Below are 18,597 nucleotides of genomic sequence, written 5' to 3'. Positions count from 1 at the left end.
GTTTTGAGAAGGCAATTTCACCCCAACATTTTTTTTGTCTGCAGTCTTAGTGCAGTAATGTGCATGGGAGTAGCTGCCGGAGCTTACATTCTTACCTTATTTGCTGTAATTATTATGTTAGTGCTATGCAGCCTCTCCCCTTTTTAAATTACATTAGAGTTTCAATGATGGATCGTTCAATTTTTCTAATGGTTTTATGTTTACAATAGATGAAGGTTTTGTCAGCCTCTCCCCTTCTTGTTTTGTCAGCTAAGGTTTCTCATTTGGCGTCTGCTGTTACGAAAACATATCTTTTACTCTGGTTTGTTTGCTTTTCTAATTTTGATTCCCCTTGTTTATGAAGGGATACACTGGTGACAGAGAATTTGGGAAAATACGAACAGGTGTGTACTAATTTGTTATAGCCATATCATTATTTATGATAGCTAATTTAGTGTAAATCTAAGTACTCAGAATTATATAGGATACTGTTTGTAGGCTCCATAACTAGGATCCGTCTACCAGCATTTGATTTCTTAGACCCTTTACTTACTTTAAAATCTGATAGGGAGTTGGGAGGAATGGTGGAGAAATGAAGTAGAGAAGAGAGGAAACTTATTTTAAGGGGGAAAAAAAGAAAGTTTAACATTAATAATAGGTATATTTCAGGGCTAAGGTTATCTTTGGATTGAATGCTCTTGCTGGAAGAACATTACAATCTGGTTCTACAGTTGGACCATGGAACTCTTCCAATGCTGAATCTTTTATCTGTTATACTGTAAGAAAAAATTACAGCATTGCTGGTTGGGAATTTGGTTAGTGTATGCTCCCTGATTACATATATGCCAAAGTAGCAAGCATCAGTGTAATTGATTCAATAAGACTAAAATTAAAAAATGGTGGTTTTAAGACTCATTATCTTTGCCACATAGCAGGATTTCACATTTAGTTTCTAACACAAACATTGCAAGTCTTTCAAGTTATTTTTGCGAAACATACTTCAAAAAATCAGGATTTCACATTTAGTTTCTAACACCTAATTGAAAGAATTCTTGATCCATCATATCTTGATGGAGTGGCTAGCACATTCAGTGGCCTCAAAAACATACTTCAAAAATCAGCAACCAAAGCAAAAGCATGGGTTGGTGAGGCAGGAGGGGCTTACAACAATGGCCACCATCTTGTGTCTGATGCATTTGTCTACAGCTTCTGGTTAGTTTAACTAACTCACCTTGAATTTATTTTTATTATTTTTTAATTTTTTTTTTGTCATTGGAGATTCTACAAGCATTTACTCTAATGTTAATACATCATAACACAGGTATTTGGATCAGCTTGGAATGTCAACTGTTTATGACACCAGAACATACTGCAGACAGAGTTTGGTTGGAGGAAACTATGGATTACTAAACACTTCTACTTTTGTGCCAAATCCAGATTATTATAGGTACCAAATATTAAATTTCATAGTTGAAGGATGTGCAGCATGTTATTGTGGACTATCTCATTTTAGCTTTCAAGTGTCATTATTACAGAAAAATATATTGTGTGCTCATTTTACAAACTCGCACATACCTTTCTACCATTGGTTGAGGGTGTAGACTTATCATATGCAGATCACACATTCTATCCAATGGTGAAAAGATGTGTTTTGTTTCGATATATAAAATAAAAATGAGTACAAATTATACATTCCTTCTTTGTGAGCTGATATATCCAACTGGTGTTCTGACATATATAGATGTTTACTTCATTAGTTGCTTGCCAGATCCGCAAGATCCGCAATTGGATTCAAGTAGGATAGTCTTTTAAAGCTTACTGACACTCGTGCTTCTAACAATAAGATGACACTGATGCACTATCTTTGCAAGGTATAATAACAATTGCACTAAAGGAATATATCATTTGATCACTTACCTTCTTTCCATTTTGCTATTTTGGCTCTAGGTTCTAGCTGATAGGTCGCCTGGACTGCTTGACTTCCACTTAGACCTTGTAAGCCTGGAAGCTGCGACTAAGGTGATGATTTATGCTTGGTTGGAAAAAGAAAATTATTCAACTGCTAATTGCTAATTTGGTTGGTTTATTGGTTCTGTTTCACTTTGTTCCCCTGTAAAACTGAGCACATATCTCCTCCTCTGACTTCTTGCAATGATATGTGTGTCACTTCCGTTTGTTTGTGGCTGAAAATTGTTTGTGCAATTCTGGTTGTTGTATTTCTGATTTTGTGCACTTTTGTTTGCTATGGCTGAAAGTTATATTGCTATTTTTGGCTCTTTTCTTTTCACCATGAACTAGAAGAAACATGGGATGACTTGGTATATATGAATTTTTCCCTATTTTTTTATTCATCTGCCGATAAAAAGCAAATAATACTAGCAAATAATACATTGATAGTTTTCAGTCTGGTTTTTTAATTTTTATAATCGCGAATGTCATTATAAATATTTTTCTAATTACTTTTCTATATAATTATGCAGGATAATATTGAGGATGATGATAATGAAGATTAAGTTGATTATTATTGTGGTTTATTGGCTAAGATAGAGTAGTGTTGGGAATGGATACATGTATAGTTGACTAATGACTTTTATTAAAAGATACTTATGTAGGATATAATATTTTAGTTTTTTATAGAGTATTAGTAGTAAATTCTAAGTGATATCATAGTTATTTTGATATGGCTATGTTTATTTTAATGAGATGTATGAATATTTAAAATTAACATTATTCCAGTACTTTTGGATCATTATTATAAATATATTTTGGTTACAGATAATTTTTATTATTTAAAAAAATTATTTAGTAAAATTATGTATTTTTTTTATTTTATAATATTTAACTCATTTAATTAAAAATGCAGAATTATTATATATATATATATATATATATATATATATATATAAAATAAAAATAATAATAACGGACCTAAGGCTACATTTAGATACAGTAGCTATAGTATGAAAAAAAAAAAACGAGGGACCTAAGGCTACACTTATAAAAAGTAGCCATGGAATATAATGTGGCTACGCTTGACAGGTGATGCAATAGTGTTGAAAAGCGTAGCCTATTCTAGTAAGAATGGAAGCTGAAAAGCGTAGCCTTTGGTCCTGCACAGCATCACTTGAAAAGCGTAGCCTATTCTTAAACGCCAAAAGCGTAGCCCTTGGTACAGAAAAGCGTAGCCTTTGAGAATAGGCAACGGCCGAATAGGAATCACCCCAAAAAGCGTAGCCGTAGCCCAAAAAGCGTAGCCGTAGCCTAAGGCATCATTTTTTTTTACTTTTGGCTACACTTTTCAAGTGTACCTGAATGGGTGTTTTTCTTGTAGTGTCTCATCACAATTGATAAGGATAACCAGGATAGGACTTCCAGTTCTTCATACCTTGCCAAGAGATTTTATTATTATTAATTTATTTTACTTGTTATTTAAATATACATGTACCCATTGCCCAAACTCCAAAACCCCAATTTACAAACTCATAACCAATAATAAGAACATACCTCCCTGCAATTCCTTGAGAAGACGACCCGAGGTTTAAATACTTCGGTTATCAATTTATTTAGGGGTTTGTTACTTGTGACAACCAAAATGTTTGTAAGAAAGGTTGATTGCTTGGTTTAGTAACTATACTTGCAACGAGAGTTTACTATAACCTCTAAACCATCAATCTTCAGTTCTTCAGACATTCATCGGTGTAATGAGTGCTACACGCACAAACACCACATACCCTTGGTGGTCCTTCGATCCTTTAAGGTTGAGGTGGAGCACTTATCAAAGCTTGAGGAATTTGTTGCCCTTGGGTGAGTTGTCGCAACATAATTGTCATTTCACCAAGGGTCTTGGTCAAAATAGCATCTCCGGAGGGAGAAACTTCATTCACAGCTTTCGGTTGTGGGCTCCTCGCCCTTGAGTGCTGAGTGGAGTCCGCCAAGTCTGATATAACTTCCCATGCTTCCGCAGCGGTCTTGTTCTTAGTCAATGAACCTCCACTCGCGGCATCTAGGAGAAGCTTGTATTGGTGATGCATTCCTTGTTAGAAATAACTGATAAGAACCAATTTATCAATCTGATGGTGAGGACAAGCCACCAGCAACTTCTTGAATCTCTCCCAATACTCATACAAAGTCTCCCCATCCCGTTGCACAATGCAAGAAATCTCTCTTCGCAACTTGTCTATTTTCTGGGGAGGGTAGAACTTTTCCAAAAACTCTTTACGCAACAAGTCCCAGTTGGATCTAACTTTTCCAAAACCACTCCTTTGCTTTTCCTTTCAAAGAGAAAGGAAAGGCGAAACTAACATTGCAGCTTCATCGGCCCCATGTCTTCTTGCAGTTGCACAAGCAACTTGGAAATCCTTGAGATGCTTCAAGGGATCCTCTCTAAGCAGTCCATTGTACTTGGGGAGCAAGTTTATCGTGTCAGACTTGAGCTCAAAATTTGGGTCTAAGGCCGGATACAAGATTTGAAGTGGTTGCAAGTCAAGATCAGGAGCTCCGGCCTCCTTCAAGGTGACTCTTCTAGGTGGGTCTGCCATGTCGGTGTCACCTGAGTCACTCAAAGAGAATTCAGTACTCCTCACAGATGAATATAGAGTCTCCTCGTTGATTGGAGAATAATGGTCACGGATGGTTGGTGATAGTGAATGAGAGTGCTCCTCAAGGGAACCCGATTCACTATCCACAAAAGCTAGCTGGCGCCGAGCTTGCCTTAAACGAGTTAAAGTTCTTTCAATTTCCGGATCAAAAGTGGCCAAGCTCGGGTCTGGAAGCGACCGTGTCATTCAACTGAGGAGGCAATAAAACCATGCAATTATGAAGGGTAAACGAAAATAGACAAGAAAACAAGAACCAACTCGACAATCAAAGACTACTAAAGTTAACTAAAGAGTAATATGGTATCTACAATTAGAGCCAAGTAGCAAACCAAAATCAAGTATTAAAATGGTAATGATTTAAGATTTGAATTTAAAATTTAAACATATGAAAACACTAGTGGTAGTAAATCTCTAACCAACAATAAACAACCTTTTAAAATATAGTCATAATTAATTCTACATTTATTAGATTTGAATGATAGTTAGTTATATAAAAAGATAAGAATACTAGCTCTATTCCTTAAGTTTAGTATAAAATCAAATTCAAATTAAATTAGGTAGATAAATCGGTTACAAGTTCATAGTAGAAAATCGCACTCTTATCAGCCCGCCTGATATACTAATAGTATTTCAGAAATAACTCAAGCTGTGGTTATCCGATTGACTTCATTTAAGATTAGTTATAAAGCTAATTCAATTATCTATAAATTTATCTCTAATAGAAATTTCCAAATTCCAAACGTAGAAAACGTTATAGGGCTCACAAAGTGACGATTCAGATTGAAGATTTCACCTAAATGCCTCCTAACATAACCTGCACATACCTAAGAGCTATTTGATCCTTCCTTTCTCAACCTATTCCCTTTTTCTATACAAAACATTCTAATATACACAAAGTCTAGCCATAGAACAAGTCTTTCTTCACTAACAAACCGCATCTATTTGCATCAGAATACCTAGCGAAACTTCACTGGAGTTAGGGGGTTTTGTGCTAATTTTTATATGTCATATCTTAAATGTTTTTGAATATATATGTAAGCATTGCAAGTCATGATATAATGTCTCTTTTCTTCATACACATTATGTCTTATAATAACAATCTTATGTGCATTAAAGAACTGAGGGAATGATCCTTTGGCAAGGGAAGGTGACCCCCAAAGACAAGATAATCGAGATGATCCTTCGGTAAGGGAAGGTGATCGGCAAACTTTTGGGAACCTTCAGTAAGGGAAGGGGACTCCCATCAATTTTATAATAATAATATATCTTGGTTGCCATAACTTCCTTCTTGTGTATGTCTAAATAACCTTGATTGTAAATTGAACTGAGGGAATGATCCTTCGGTAAGGGAAGGTGACCCCCAAAGACAAGATATCGATATGATCCTTCGGTAAGGGAAGGTGATCGATCAAGATGATCCTTCGGTAAGGGAAGGTGATCACCAAAACGTTTGGGATAAGAACCTTCGGTAAGGGAAGGGGACTCCCACCTTTTATACCGGTTTGAGCTCAATACCTTCCATAAAAACTACGAGAAAAAGTAATGAAAAGTGCAATGAAAAGTGTGATCATGATTGTTCTTCTTTTATCTTTTTTTTTATTTATAATTATGTTTGTTATTGCATTCAATGATTCTTCTTTTTCCAAAGTTCCTTTTTGTATGATGTATGATATGGTTTAAGATCTTTATTTTATTCAGATCCATTCAGTTTGACTTATTTATGGCAATGTTACTATTCTTCTCTTATTTATTATTTATTTTGTCTTGATTTATGGCCTATGAGAACATCATACCAAGGTTTATGAGTTTACCTTTATATGTTTTAACGCTATAGGCATTTTGTATGCATCACACATGTCATAACATAAGTAAATGAGAAGAATCTAAAAGTTACACCACTCCGACTAACAAGGACTTTTGAAAATAATAATTGAACAACATTGCATTATCACTGTTTTTATTTTAAAACTCGGAGTGGTTGGAGATGGATACGATGACACCATATAGATAAACTACTAAGAAACTTTTGTTTCTCACCCCTCTCTCCATACCATCTTCAGGAAGGATGCGGCACAAAGCAATACACTGCTCAGTTGAGGTGAAAGGACAAGTGCACTAGTGGGAGCAAACTATCGATGATGTAGATACAAAACATTAAGCGTTTACCTTAAGAAGGATGAATATACGATTGTTTTAGCCATAGTTATACAAATTAAGAGAATTAGGATTTTATGTGTGTCTTGTTTTATTGAGTGATTGCAAATTGTAACTATGATGTTTCTTGTTATAATTATTTGGTATGAGTAAAGCTTGTCATTGTTATGCCTTCATAGTTTAGCATGTCCGTTTTTCACCTTAGTATTTCCAGATCCACTTATATTTTTTTCAACTAATAACTATTCTAATAAAACTAGTTATTTAATATTTTTACACATGTAAATTATTTTATAAAAAGATTTCATATTATTTTTAAAAATTTTGCAAGGTTTTAAATATAATCCATTAAATATAACCCAAATTAAGCTTAACTCAGTTTAAAAGCATTAGGGTGTTACAATTTTGGTATCAGAGTAATTTGATCCCATAGGGCCATATTCTATGTTTGCCAGATTAAATTATTATCATTTAGTTATAGTTAGTGTTATATAGTGAAATCTTTTCAATGTGATATGCAAGGTTGCGAGAACCGGACCGGTCATTGAACCGGTCAGATGACAGGTTCAATGGTTCAATGGTCCAACCGGAGTCTAACCGGAGTTGAACCATTTTTATTAAATATATAATACCATTATTAAAAATTCAATATACAATTTTAAATATACAAATTCAATAATTTTTTAATTAATAAAATTCAGAAGTTTATAACAATAATTAGCAAGAAAATTCATCCTTAAACTCAGAATGCTTTGGTACAGAATAGGCTGTTGGTTTCAATCAATGATATGTGTCTAAAGTTCATTGAAAGCTAGACAATGTCCATGAAAAGGTAACCCAACACTCAAAGCTAGTTAGAGATCTTATCTTTGCTCTTTGAGTATCGACTGGCTACTATATGGGAGGAACTTCAATAAAAGAAGAAGCAAGGCAGAAAACTAAAAATTGGTCATTGCAATAAAAATTTAGAATCACAAACTTACACTCAAAAATTTCAATCCATTAACAGCGAAAAAAATTCAGAGTTACACCAAATTTCAACAACCACCTTTCAATCTATTCAACAATAAAACTCAGAAAATTTAGAATCACAAACTTACACTTACACTTAAAAATTTCAATCTATCAGCAACAAAAAAAATTCAGAGTTACAGCAAATTTCAACAAAAACCTTTCAATCTATTCAACAACAAAACTCAAAAAACTCAAAATCCAAATCCAAATCCAGAAAATCTAGAAACAGAAAACCTAACCAAAACAATCCAAACTTAACCTCCAAACTAAATTCAAAACCACATGAGCAGCAATCCAACTCAGAACACAATCCCAATTTAGAAGCCAGAATCTTAGAAATTAAAACTGAAGAAGCAGTGGCTTAATTATTACCAGAGACATGGCGAAGGAGGAATGACGGTGACAGAGTAAGCTCAGAAGAGGATCATTTTGCGACAGCGAGGCCCTGAGCAGTGATTTCACGGCGAGGCTCTGGGCAGAGATTCACGGAGGAGAGATGTGCTTGAAGAAGATTGAGTAACTGTTTGCGTGACATAGAGGAGAAGAGGATCGACGACGAGAACAACGACGGCACCCTCTATCACTGCCAATGACAACGATTACAGAGGTGGGCTTTACGACGAGCACAGAGACAGTAAACACAAGAGTGGCGGCAGCTGGGGGTGACGATGGCTGGTGAGGCTTCGCGACGAGCAAAGACGGTGAGGAAGAGAAGAGTGGCGGCAGCTGGGGGGCTGACGGTGGCTGGGGGGACTGACGGTGGCTAGTGGGGCGGTGGCTGGGAGCTGATGGTGGCGGCGGTGTTTTCTCTCAAAGGTTAGGCAAATTAGGGATTTGGTTGGAATGTGAAAGTGAGACAGAAGGGAGAGGGTCGGGTGTTTTGGGGGGTGGGGTTTTTACGTTTTTTTTTAGAGAACTGGTCTTTTGAAAAACCCGACCGGTTCAGCCGGTTCACCGATTAACCACCGGTTTGGCCGGTTTTTAAACCGGTTTTTTGCAAGGCGGTTTTGCGTGTCAACTGGACCGGCCATAAAATCGGTTTCCGATTAACCCAGTTAAACCGGTCGGTCCGGTCCAGTTTTCAGAACCTTGGTGATATGTGATCATCTAATAGTCAAGGTTAGTGTGCCCCCTAAATGTTTTTGTTTGAGGCTTATTGCCATAAATATTTGATCAAAATGTACATGTATTAAAGGTCAAAACATAAATTGTCTAAGAACACTCTACTCATACTTAAAGACATAGCAAAATGCACATGAGACATTCTAAAAAAAAAATAGTAGAAAATTATGTTTTATTACCTTTTTATGTTTGGCATGCGTCATGTTCTATTCTATTATCTATCATCTATGTTGTGGTCGTATGAAGCCCTGTTATCTTTATAGCATTATTTCTTTCTTTCCTTCTTTTACATGCATACAATATGTTCATCATCCAAGTTTTCATATGCAAATTCATTTTTTAAGGCCTTTTTACCGAGAGTACATGCATGTCTTTGCATTTTCTTGATTGATATTATTCCTATAATTGTTACCACTATCTTACAAGCCATTTAAGCCAAGAGTACGTGCACTCTTATAAACTCCATTCAATTATTTAATATGCCCCTCTATCATTATATTTCTTAAAAATATGATGTTACACAATCTTTTTATTTATACCATTTATATTACTATTACTATTTCTTTAATTAGAGAGAAGGAGAAAATGTGGAGCAATTGACTTGCATGTTAAAAGAAATTAATTATCATTAACTTTTTTTTTGAACTCTACTTATCATGTCTTTGTTTAGCTTGATTTGACATTAACTTCCTTAATTAGCTTTTCTTTCATTCCTGTTTGGTATTCTTCTCTCTTATCTACCCAACACTCCGATTAAACTTAGAAAAAGTTTAGGATTACTTTTCCCTTTCAATTGATTTGCTTTGAACTTGGTTTGATTCTATTTTTATTTAGCAGCTTTGGATCATTTTGTTGGTTTGATTCTATTTCTATTTAGCAGCTTTGGATCATTTTGTCTCATATAATTAGGCTGCAATAAAATAATTTGGGCATGCACACTAAATCACTCACGTGGGTTATTATCAACCCCAAGTCATCATGTTTGTCATCGTCAATTTGTTATATATTTACTAAACTCAACTACTTGTCTAATTGTTCTTAAGTGAATGCATATGAATAGCGATATGTAACTAATTATGTTTTTGCATGTGATTTATATGATTTGAATATTTGAGTTTGATGTGCTAGAATGTTATTTGATGATTGATGATTTTTATTGCTTGTTAGAGATTAGGCTGTAAACACATATTCTCGCTTAGGGTAATATAGAAACATTAAGTTTCTTAGTCGATTTCTCATTCTATACATTACCTCTTCAAGTAGGATAAGATTTTGGTGAAAACTTGATTAGTTTGTTGTCTCCAAAATTTAGAATTATCCCGAATCTTTAGAGAGATTTAAAATTTTTGGTAGTAGGACTGTCTAAAAACTTTTAAGATAGGAAGAATTCAAAATCTAAAACCAAATAACTTATCCTATCTAATAACTTTTTCTAGTATCATCTCCTAATTAATAATAAATTTAATATTGCTATTAAATTCTTAAAAGAAAAATTTTTATTATTTAACCATTATTAACTATATTTTTATTAATTCTATTTCTAATTTTTATCTAGATCAAACAACTTATATATCATATTTTGATAGATTTTTGAATTTTTGAGAAAAAATTAAAATTTGTGAAGTCAATTAGTATTCAACAATATTAATATAAATTATTGTGCAAATATTTAAATTTATGTTAATTTTCTATAAATTTATTTTCTTTAACTTGTTTAAATGATTATAGAATTTTATTTGATAATAATAAATATTTTTAGTGATGAAATATATATATATATATATATATATATATATATATATATATATATATATATATATATATATATATACTACTTTTTATGAGTCAGAATTTATTTGAGTATCAATAAATATACTACTTTTTTTTTCACTTATCAATTATTAGTTTAAATGTAACCCATTTATCAAAATTAGATTTAAAAAAAATTATTATTATTATTATTATTACTTATCTAAAAGATTATGTACAAAATACTTTCACGCTTTGCACAAGTCTTGAAAAAAAAAATAAATTTATTAGTCTATAGTTCATTTTCAAAAATTTTTAACTTAATTATTGGGCCTATAGAATTTATATTTAATTTTTAAAAAAGCTAAAACTGATCTTTTTAGGAATATTATAAGCATGCGACTAACTTCTAAATTTATGATTAATTCTACAGTATTCAAAATGACATACGACAAAAATCAAGATGAAGTTAAGTGTCCTTAGAATATCCCTATAAAAGAAATAAATTAGTGTAGAGTCGCAAAGAAATAGGGTGCAGTGTGTTGTGAGAACAGTGACCCCCGATTTTTCTTTATTTCCTGGAGTAGATATACTTAAAAAAAAACTATGATTTACAAATCAAGCAAAACTGCATGAGGTATGAGGCATTGAAAGTAAAAGCTTTAATATGACTAGCTACAAATATTTTTTTAAGCGTCTTGTTATGTTTTACTGCTTGTTTGAATTTTCGTATTATGTTGTGTGGTTTAAATCTGATACAGACTAATAACTTAAGACACAAAGAAGTGAATAATATTATCTGTTATGTGAATCTATCTTTTATAATTATATTAGCTCATGATGATATTATAACTGTGTTGTATCTTTACTTAGTTTGTTTGAATGTATGGATTGATTGAACTTACTTATGTTGGAACTATCATATATCCCTGTAGAAAGAAAAGGTAGATAAAATCTACTAGGATAAGTGAGGTTGAATTAGTATCTTCTTAGGAGACACAAATTTTGAGGACAAAATTTTTTTTTAAGAGGGTGAGAATGTAACATCCCAACTTTTTGAATCAAGTCATTTTTTTCAATAACTAATTAATTATTTAAAATGGTAATGATTTAAGATTTGAATTTAAAATTTAAACATATGAAAGCACTAGTGGTAGTAAATCTCTAACCGACAATAAACAACCTTTTAAAATATAGTCATAATTAATTCTACATTGATTAGATTTGAATGATAGTTAGTTATATAAAAAGATAAGAATACTAGCTCTATTCCTTAAGTTCAGTATAAAATCAAAATTCAAATTAAATTAGGTAGATAAATTAGTTACAAGTTCATAGTAGAAAATTGGGCTCTTATCAGCTAGCCTGATATACTAACAGTATTGTGAAAATATCTCAAGTTGTGGTTATCCGATTGACTTCATTTAAGATTCGTTTTAAATATAATTCAATTCTCTATAAATTTGTCTCTAATAGCTATTTTCAAATTCAAAACTTAAAAAACGTTATAGGACTCACAAAGTGACAATTCAGATTGAAGATTTCACCTAAATGCCTCCTAACATAACCTGCACATACCTAAGAGCTATTTGATCCTTCCTTTCTCAACCTATTCCCTTTTTCTATACAAAACATTCTAATATACACAAAGTTTAGCCATAGAACAAGTCTCTCTTCACTAACAAACCGCATCTATTGCATCAGAATACCTAGCGAAACTTCACTCGAGGTAGGGGTTTTGTGCTAATTTTTATATGTCATATCTTAAATATTTTTGAATATATATGTTAGCATTACACGTCATGATATAATGTCTCTTTTCTTCATACGCATTATGTATTATAATAACAATCTTATGTGCATTAAAGAACTGAGGGAATGATCCTTTGGTAAGGGAAGGTGCCCCCAAAGACAAGATAATCGAGATGATCCTTCGGTAAGGGAAGGTGATCGACAAACTTTTGGGAACCTTCGGTAAGGGAAGGGGACTCTCATTAATTTTATAATAATATATCTTGGTTGCCATAACTTCCTTCTTGTGTATGTCTAAATAACCTTGATTGTAAATTGAACTGAGGGAATGATCTTTCGGTAAGGGAAGGTGACCCCCAAAGACAAGATATCGATATGATCCTTCGGTAAGGGAAGGTGATCGATCGAGATGATCCTTCGGTAAGGGAAGGTGATCGCCAAAATGTTTGGGATAAGAACCTTCGGTAAGGGAAGGGGACTCCCACCTTTTATACCGGTTTGAGCTCAATACCTTCCATAAAAGCTACGAGAAAAAGTAATGAAAAGTGTGATCATGATTGTTCTTCTTTTATCTTTTTTTTTATTTAAGATTATGTTTATTGTTGTATTCAAAGATCCTTCTTTTTTCCAAAGTTCCTTTCTGTATGATGTATGATATGGTTTAAGATCTTTATTTTATTCAGATCTATTCTGTTTGACTTATTTATGGCAATGTTACTATTTTTTTTCTTATTTATTATTTATTTTGTCTTACTTTATGGCCTATGAGAACATCATACCAATGTTTATGAGTTTACCTTTATATGTTTTAACGCTATAGGCATTTTGTATGCATCACACATGTCATAACATAAGTAAATGAGAAGCATCTAAAAGTCACACCACTCCGACTAACAAGGACTTTTGAAAATAATAATTGAACAACATTGCATTATCACTGTTTTTATTTTAAAACTCGGAGTGGCTGGAGATGGATACGATGACACCATATAGATAAACTACTGAGAAACTTTTGTTTCTCACCCCTCTCTCTGTACCATCTTCAGGAAGGATGCGGCACAAAGCAATACACTGCTCAGTTGAGGTGAAAGGACAAGTGTACTAGTGGGAGCAAACTATCGATGACGTAGATACAAAACATTAAGCGTTTACCTTAAGAAGGAAGAATATACGATTGTTTTAGCCATAGTTATACAAATTAAGAGAATTAGGATTTTCTGTGTGTCTTGTTTTATTGAGTGATTGCAAATTGTAACTATGATGTTTCTTGTTATAATTATTTGGTATGAGTAAAGCTTGTCATTGTTATGCCTTCATAGTTTAGCATGTCCATTTTTCACGTTAGTATTTCCAGATCCACTTATATTTTTTTCAACTAATAACTATTCTAATAAAAACTAGTTATTCAATATTTTTACACATGTAAATTATTTTATAAAAAGATTTCATATTATTTTTAATAATTTTGCAAGGTTTTAAATATCAGCCACTAAATATAACCCAAATAAATCTTAACTCAGTTTAAAAGCATTAGGGTGTTACACATTGCACTTAAAGTGAACTCTCCGGCAACGGCGCCAAAATTTGATAGAAGAGCACAACCAAGAGCAAGGGTAGGAATTTTCCTCAAAATTGGGATTAGCGTCGTATGTATAGCCCTAACCCGACGGATTGGCCCCTTAAATCAAATTAGAGGTTCACAAGATATGTCACAAGCAAAACCAAATTAAGACCGAGAGTATTAGACTCCCGAGTAGGAGCACTTTAGAACAATGGGTGTGCAATTCCGGTTGTAGTGATCAACGGGTTGTGAATGAAGAAATGAACATATAAAGCAATAAAAGAAAATACAAAATTGTAATAATTAAACTAATTAAGAAATTAAAGAACCGACTATGTAATATAAACAAGTAAAGTATGAAAGAAATCAACATATAAAGGTATAAAAGAGTGAAAGCATCAAAAAGAGTCTTGGCTTGGAGTGAGCTAAGGGTCCTTTCCTTGTTGGAACCACAACTATGACAATTATGATGGATTAGTCTCACTTAATCAACCCTCACATCGAAAAGTAAGTTAAATGAGCATAAGTGTCCTTAACCCACAAATCCTCACTTGCTTGCTAATTACCTTAGCAACAAATTAGCGTTAGTGGGAAGAAGAACAATTAACAACCCAAGAATTGAAACTAAATGTTGGACATTCCAACTTTAGGAACCCAATTGCTCACTTTACCCAAGCCAAGAACAAAAAATTTAGCCTAAAACCATGTTTGACATTTTGTCAAACACTTGGTGGGTAAAAAGCTTAAACATGAGGAAAATGAGTAGAGACTTGAAACTAAAAGCAACAATTGATCTCAATCAACAAGAATAACACAAGAAAGCATGTAATCAACATCAAACATCAAATTCATCGACAAGAAATTGAAATTGCAAGAGAGAAGCAAAGTTGAACTATAACTTGAATTAGAAGAAAGAGTAATGACAATGTAACTATAAAGAGTAATAACAAGAAAATACTTACAATGAAAGCTTACAAAATCCAAGATCAAAAATGGAAATGGAACTTGAATGTAAAACCCTAATAGAGATGATGAAAAACTTAGAGAAAAACTAAACTAAAGCTTCCTACTACTAATCCTAAACAAACCTAAAATGATATGCTACGTTATGTCTTCATTTCCCCCTCTAATATGAGCTAGAAGACTTCAGAAATGGGCCTCCAAAGCCCTCAAATTGTGAGGCATGTGCTATTTTAATGAAGTCATGTGCGGACACCTGTGCAGACGTACAGATGCGTGCGTCCGCACACTTCACGAGAAATCCAGGCATGTGCGTTCGCACAAGCAGCCGTGCGTATGCACACTACGCGATGCTTGGCTGGACGCGCGACGCGCTCGATGCAATCCACGCGCTCTTCTTGGGTGGCTGTGCGTACGCACAGGTAGCTGTGCGCATGCACACGTCTCTGAGCTCATTCCTTTGATTTCTCTTGCTTCCTCCACTTTGCATGCTCTTCTTCCATTTTCTCCAATCCATTCCTACCTTATATACCTAAAAGCACTCACCAACAACATCAAGGCATCGAATGGAAGGTGAATGGAATAAAATAGATTCAATTAGGTGTAAAAGAGCATATTTTCATGATCAAGCACAAATTGGGAGGAGAGATCAAAAGCATGCTATTCAGGGGAATAAGTGTGAGTTTATGTGATGAAAATCCATTAAGTTCTAACAAAAAATCATCATCAAATATGGTTCATCATTTCTCTTCGATCCGTGTTTGATTAATTCTAAGATGTATATTCGTTCTTCATCAATATGAATGCGTTGAACTGGCATAAGGTTATCACATTCTACATGGGTTCAGCTTGCGTCTTTCATCAGACAATGATGAACCACCAGCTTGAATATATGTCTCTCAGACGGCTAATCCACGACTTCATTGGGGACTTCTCGAGACATCAGTTCAGTCGATTTCCGGGGAGATAAGGGTCTCTGTGGTAGAGGCCATAACCAAAGGTACATCATTCTCTGATCGGAAGATCTGACCTTGTCTGTGGCGTTTTGAGTAGGATCATTAAGGAGAATGAACTGTACGAGATTTACCCTCAATCAGAATGGATCCACACTAAACCTGGGGTTCAGATATGGAGGAGTATTGGCAACTGCTCAAACCAGTGTCAATCACATACAGCCCGCCATTGAAGAAATCACTCACAAGTAAAGAGAGCAGTAATATCGGAGTTAATTCAGAAAGGCAAAGCAACTCCAATCCTCAACTACATTCCTATTCTTATAATTAAACATTGTAATTCCATCTTTCAAATCAACAACCTTCTAATATGCCTGACTAAGACCTGCAAGATAACCATAGCTTGCTTCAAATCACAATCCTCGTGGGATCGATCCTGACTCGCTCAGGTATTCCTTGGACGACCCAGTGCACTTGCTGGTATAGCTATACGAAAGTGTGGGGATTCATGCTACCATAATGTAACCTACATATAAAGAGCTCATATAAATCACAGCTGCGCATTCCACATTATCCAGCCAAACAATTCGATTATAAAATTATATACACCAACAGATATAAAGTACATGATTCAGAATAAATAATCTAAACTCTAACATACCAAAACCACACACCTGTAGCGTCACATTATTGAGAATCCAATACATGAATTACTAACTATCACTACATAAACAAAGTAGGCAATCACATATATGAAAACATTTGACCATAGGATGAGCCCCAAGATTGCTAAAATGAGAAGGAGGCTTATACTAGGTTATGTTTGTATTAATGTTTGCAAACAGACATTGATACAAATGTACTTTTATAAAATTAATTTTGATCAAAATTAGATTGGTGTCAATGTAATTTGTATTTGGATACTTTTTGTCAAATGTGCTTTCGAGAAAATGAATCATGTATGGATTATATTGACCAAAATCACATTAGAATGTAAAATTACTAAAAAAGACATAATTTATAACAATCTTTATATTACTTATGCAAAAGATAAATATTATTAAATGTAAATATTATAATATAAATATAATATGTTAACCAAAATATATTTAAATAATAAATATTATTATATGATTTAAAAAATAAAAAATTTAAATATATGTAACTATGAGAAAGTATAAAATAAATATGAAATTATGTGTTGTGTAAATTGGCATGTATGAAAGGTGATTAAGAGATTAGTTTTTTTTTTTTTTTTTGTATTGTAGTAGTTCAAATATGAATATACAATGATGTGTAAATATAAGTATATGAATGAAATTAAGATAAAACTTACTCATTTTTTTTTGAAATATAAATTTGATAATATCAAAATCAATCTTAAAAAAATATAGTTACATGAAACATACATACACAAATAAACAACTAAAATTAATTATGCTGCATGTGATGAATTATTTGATCTCTAATTAAGTCACAGAGATCATCTATTTCTGTGAAAGTAACATCTGAATTTTCTATGTCACTTTCATTATCCACAAGTTCAATAGTATCCTCGTCTGCAAATCATTTAAACTTGGCATCAGTTTAAGAGTTTCTTCTAATAAAGTTATGTATGTATAGCTGTTGTTGCACGCACTAACTATGTGAACTTGAGTTTCAATATTGAAACTTGGCATTTTTCACAAGATTGCAAACCTATTCTTCCACACTCCAAAAGAACTCTTTATTGTGCATCTTAAACTTGAATGATAATAATTAAACAATGATTTTCAAATCCAGATGAGCGCCTAAAGTCAAATAGGCGTTTCAAGCGCCCCTAGTGGTGCCCAAAATGTTAAGCACGCCCAAGAACCTCATTTTAGGCATTTTAAATTCCCAAACCAGCGCCTTAATGCCCTATCCTTCACCCTCCAGGGTACTAACATTTGGTTCCTCATTAGTGGCATTTCAAATGCCCATTATGGCGCCCCAAATGCCCACTCTTTCTCACCTTTCGGAAAACAATTTTGAGCCCCAGCCTTTGTGTTTTAAACGCCCATAGTAGCGCCTAAAAAGCCAAAAACTTCACACCTTCTAGGAGTAACCATTTGGCAAGTAATGAAGCGTTTCAAGCGCCTACTTCCATGCCTAAAATGCTAACACTTTGACACCTACCTGAAGCATATTTGGCAATTTCTGAAGTGTTATTTCAAGTGACCCATGAAGTCCTCAATTTAGCTTAATTATTTCACTTAAGGTCCACTCCAATTCAGTGCAAGCAAGCCCACAATCAACAATCAATCAAGGCCACAAGAATCATCTAGAAGTAGTTAGGACTTTTTCATTTAATTATAATTTAAATTTTATTTGAATTTGTAATTTTAGGTAGCTTAAAAATAGAGCCATAGAACACTTCACACACATGACGGGGAGGGGGTCTTGGAACTCTTCTCTCCTTACACTCACATTCTTCTTCTCTTCCATTTTCTTTCATATACACTTTTGTAAATATTTTGTTATGAGCTTTTAATTCTCTTCATTGGGAAAGAGAGCTCTATTGCAATTTAATAGATCAATTTATTTTCATTCCTCATCTTCAATTCTTCTTTCATTGCTTCTTTAGAGAGAGCCTTTGTGCTTCAAATATCTAATTCTATCGAGAGAGGGATTAGATCTATTCGAATTTCATGATGAGCTTGAGAAAGGATTCATGGTAATTTAGTTTGAGGTTCTACTCTCGTAATTCTCTTGGTTGATAATTCAAAGCTTGATA

General features: G+C 33.5%; 1 protein-coding gene, 1 long non-coding RNA gene and 1 other non-coding gene across 3 annotated transcripts; all 3 read left to right on the top strand.

Annotated features, from left to right (window-relative positions):
* Positions 1-209: 209 nt before the first annotated feature.
* On the top strand, positions 210-1,736 carry LOC110269501 (heparanase-like protein 3). Its single transcript, XM_088507379.1, has 5 exons — positions 210-301; positions 649-794; positions 1,017-1,191; positions 1,301-1,426; positions 1,721-1,736. The coding sequence occupies exons 1-5, from the start codon at positions 210-212 to the stop codon at positions 1,734-1,736; spliced, it is 555 nt and encodes a 184-aa protein (XP_088363505.1).
* Positions 1,737-2,613, top strand: LOC148572127 (uncharacterized). The gene is made up of 3 exons (XR_015907035.1): positions 1,737-1,850; positions 1,927-1,998; positions 2,460-2,613. It is a non-coding gene; the product is annotated as an uncharacterized LOC148572127 (long non-coding RNA).
* Positions 2,614-4,047: 1,434 nt separating this feature from the next.
* LOC148572126 (small nucleolar RNA R71) lies at positions 4,048-4,154 on the top strand. The gene has a single exon (XR_015909053.1). It is a non-coding gene; the product is annotated as a small nucleolar RNA R71 (small nucleolar RNA).
* The last annotated feature ends 14,443 nt before the right edge of the window (positions 4,155-18,597 follow it).

Source organism: Arachis ipaensis, chromosome B3, assembly GCF_059453495.1.
Source record: "Arachis ipaensis isolate K30076 ecotype BB chromosome B3, ASM5945349v1, whole genome shotgun sequence".
NCBI lineage: Eukaryota > Viridiplantae > Streptophyta > Magnoliopsida > Fabales > Fabaceae > Arachis > Arachis ipaensis.
The sequence above is the reverse complement of the archived record's forward strand: the minus strand, read 5'-3'. Positions and strand labels throughout refer to the sequence as shown.

Coding starts and splice junctions, on each gene's coding strand:
- LOC110269501 (XM_088507379.1), top strand. CDS start 210: ATGAAGGTTTTGTCAGCCTCTCCCCTTCTTGTTTTGTCAGCTAAGGTT. Junction 795..1,016: donor CATTGCTGGTTGGGAATTTG/GTTAGTGTATGC, acceptor GTTTCTAACACC/TAATTGAAAGAATTCTTGAT. Junction 1,192..1,300: donor GCATTTGTCTACAGCTTCTG/GTTAGTTTAACT, acceptor ATCATAACACAG/GTATTTGGATCAGCTTGGAA.